Below are 3074 nucleotides of genomic sequence, written 5' to 3'. Positions count from 1 at the left end.
GGGGGGGGGGTGTAACCGAAACATAACAAATTGTCACACGAGAAAACAGTGAATAAAAAATCACGGAATGATGATCCCTTATTATATGTAACATAAATGATTTTGAACGCGGTCAAAAATGATAAATTGTCACCTTTCTCGGTCTCTTCCTGTAACTATCTCAAAATATTTTTCAGTATTTTTTGTTTTTTTGTTATAATTTTTAAAACCAAACAAATTTTAATCGAAGCCTAGATATGTGAACAATCTATATATCGCAGCATTTCAAAGTGTTTAATTCATGTTTAATCAGAAACTTTAAAAATTTAAATGCTTCACTACGAAACAAAGAACTTAAATTTTGAAACTGGTCCAAATTGAGCGACTGAAAAATGACAAATTTAGAATATTGGTAATTGTACTAATTTATCTTTGAAGTGTTAAACTCATATTTTAAATTTTTAACAGTTGCTCATAATTATCCCTCGAAGAGTAATGGTCCTACTTTCTTTGTGAATCCTTGTCCTTCCTTTTTTTGACCTTCAGACGTAAAACGCATCAATTACATGTTTTGGCAGCCAAGAACGGAAACAATTGCCCCGTGACTGAATTTTCGGAAACGTAATTTTTTCTGCAAACCTCGTAATGGACCTTCATTGTCTAAGGCGTCCCGTTTCGGTGCAGGCGTCAAAAGTCGTTAAAATTTGCTCTTTCCTTTTCCTATTAGTGTTTCATGATATATTTTGTTTCCACCTGCCGAAAATAGCAGAGTCCTCCAAAGAGGCGTCACTCGACATCGGCAGATTCTAGGCATCTAAGTCTACACTTCTTGCTGGTCCCGAGCCGAGAAAAGAAATCATGATATCTGCTAATACGTTTCGCAGGATCACCTGCCGCCTTTCTTCGACCTTGGATAATTGCGATGGGTAGATCCTAGCTTTGGTCTGTTGCGGTTTATTTTTTTACTTTTTGTTTTACTCCAGGATCACGGCCAAGGGCGCCGGCATCTTTTCGCGAATTTTCATAATCCTCAGTTTTGCCGGAACAACGATCATTCGCAATTAAGCACACGAGCGGCACAAAACGCTCAATCATCCTTCTGAACTTTGCCCGTTCAAGAGAAGTGACACGTAAATATTTTTCGAAGGGGAAAGAAAGAAGGGGATTACTTCGAATTACAAGTGTATTGCAGGGGATTACAAGTATATTATTCTGATTTATAGATAGATTGCAATTGTATTATCTAGGATTACAGGTGGATTATCTATGATGGCAAGTACATTATAGAGGATTACAGTCAGGCTACTTTAAATTACCAGATGATTACATAGAGTTAAAAGTAGATTACTCTAGGTTACAAGTAGATTACCATGGACCACTTAGACGAATCCAGATTAATCCAGTTTTAAGTGAGTTACAAGTGGATTACCTAGGACTACAAGTGGATGTCGCAAGATTACAAGTGGATCGCCTAGGAATACAAATGTATTACCCAGAATTGCAAGTTGATAAATTAGGGTCAAAAGTGAATTTCCTAGAAGTCCTAGTATTAAAATCCGGTAATCTAATGACTTATTATTCTAGTAGATAACCGAGGATTACAAGTGGCTTCTTCACAATTACAAGTGGCTAACTCTGGATCACAAATGATTATCTATTAATATTATCTGCTGTATATTTTTAATTTAAAAGAAATATGATCAGTAGTACATTTCAATATAAACGAAAATTAATGATTAAAGACTTTCATTTATTTACTTTCATATTTTTATAATTGAAATTGATTTTAATTTTTTTTAGTTTCTTTTAGTTTCTTTTTAATTAAGATTACTTTCAAATAAATCATACAATAGAAATTAATGATATAAATATTTACTTTCATATATTTTTTAAATTAAATTAATCGCGGGTAAAGGTGATTAGTGGTATACGTCAATAAACATTGAAAGTAAAGAATTAAATCTGTTGCTTAATTTTTTTATTATAATGAATAGAAAATTTTTTAAACCGAAAAATACTTTCAAATAAATTATATAATAGAAAGGAATTATAAGAAATACTGGAAAAGGAAGGGTATCCACAGAAGATTTTGATGGAAAGGAGAATGAAATACCAAAGACTTTTATTTATATTATATTTTTTATTAACTTTTTATTTCAATTAGTTTTTTTAATTGAATAAAGAAGTAGGATAGGATAAGTAGTATATCTAAGGGTAGAGGGAGACTTGTGTATAATTAGGGGGTACGGTAATAATGTGACACACAGGGAAATGTGGCACTTGGGGTAATGTGGTACATAAGAGAAACATGACACATGGGTTAATGTGACATGAAGGTTATTGTATAACATCGGATAATATGGGAAGATTTTTCTATGATATAGATAGATTACCTAGGATTGCAAGTTGATTGGCAAGGGATTTTTGGTTTAATTTAAATTTTCCAATGCTAAAAAAAGTGAAAGTTCTTTTGAGGATATAAAATTTATTAACGAGCGAAAAACAATATAAATTTTCATTTCATCGCAATATTTTTGATTTGTTTTGGACAGTCTTTTTCAAGTGTTTGTGCACTTAAAAATAAAAGCTCCATTAGTAGCCAAGGTCTTTTGTTTCAGGCGTCATTCACTCTACTGACACTATTTTTATTAACTATTTGCCGCCACACTTTCCTGTCCTGGCATACTCCTCTAGCTTCTTTTATGTCCATGCATTTTTTCATGCAGACTCTCGTGTTTCTGTGACTTATTATGTCTCTTCTAACTAGGGTCTCATTCACACATTCTAACCATTCTTTCCGCGGTCTACCTCTGGGCACGCTGCCATTTACTTTACCTTGATACACTTGTTTCGTTAGTCGTTCATTTGGCATTCTCTCAACATGTCCGAACCATCTTAACCGATTTCTTTCCCATGTGTCTACTACCGTCTCTTCTGCACCACATTCTTTTAGAATTGTCTCGTTACGTACTTTGTCCATCAGGGTTTTCCCGCATATTATGCGCATGAATCTAAGTATGATAAATATTGTCTAATACTTTAGAATTTTAGACTTTTGAGTTTAAGGACCCAATAATAAAAATTAGAACAAGATC

General features: G+C 33.2%; 1 protein-coding gene across 1 annotated transcript in view; it reads left to right on the top strand.

The window, feature by feature from the left end:
* LOC117175477 (transient receptor potential channel pyrexia-like) overlaps nt 1-1629 on the top strand; it is a 179335-nt gene extending 177706 nt beyond the window's left edge. Inside the window, exons 4-5 of the mRNA XM_033365184.1 lie at nt 1267-1504; nt 1567-1629. Coding sequence (XP_033221075.1) covers nt 1267-1504; nt 1567-1629 — 301 coding nt within the window. The remainder of the gene's footprint in view (nt 1-1266; nt 1505-1566) is intronic.
* Nucleotides 1630-3074: the final 1445 nt, after the last annotated feature.

The sequence above is a fragment of the Belonocnema kinseyi genome, chromosome 6 (genome assembly GCF_010883055.1).
Source record: "Belonocnema kinseyi isolate 2016_QV_RU_SX_M_011 chromosome 6, B_treatae_v1, whole genome shotgun sequence".
NCBI lineage: Eukaryota > Metazoa > Arthropoda > Insecta > Hymenoptera > Cynipidae > Belonocnema > Belonocnema kinseyi.
This window is presented reverse-complemented; position numbering and strand designations above follow the sequence as displayed.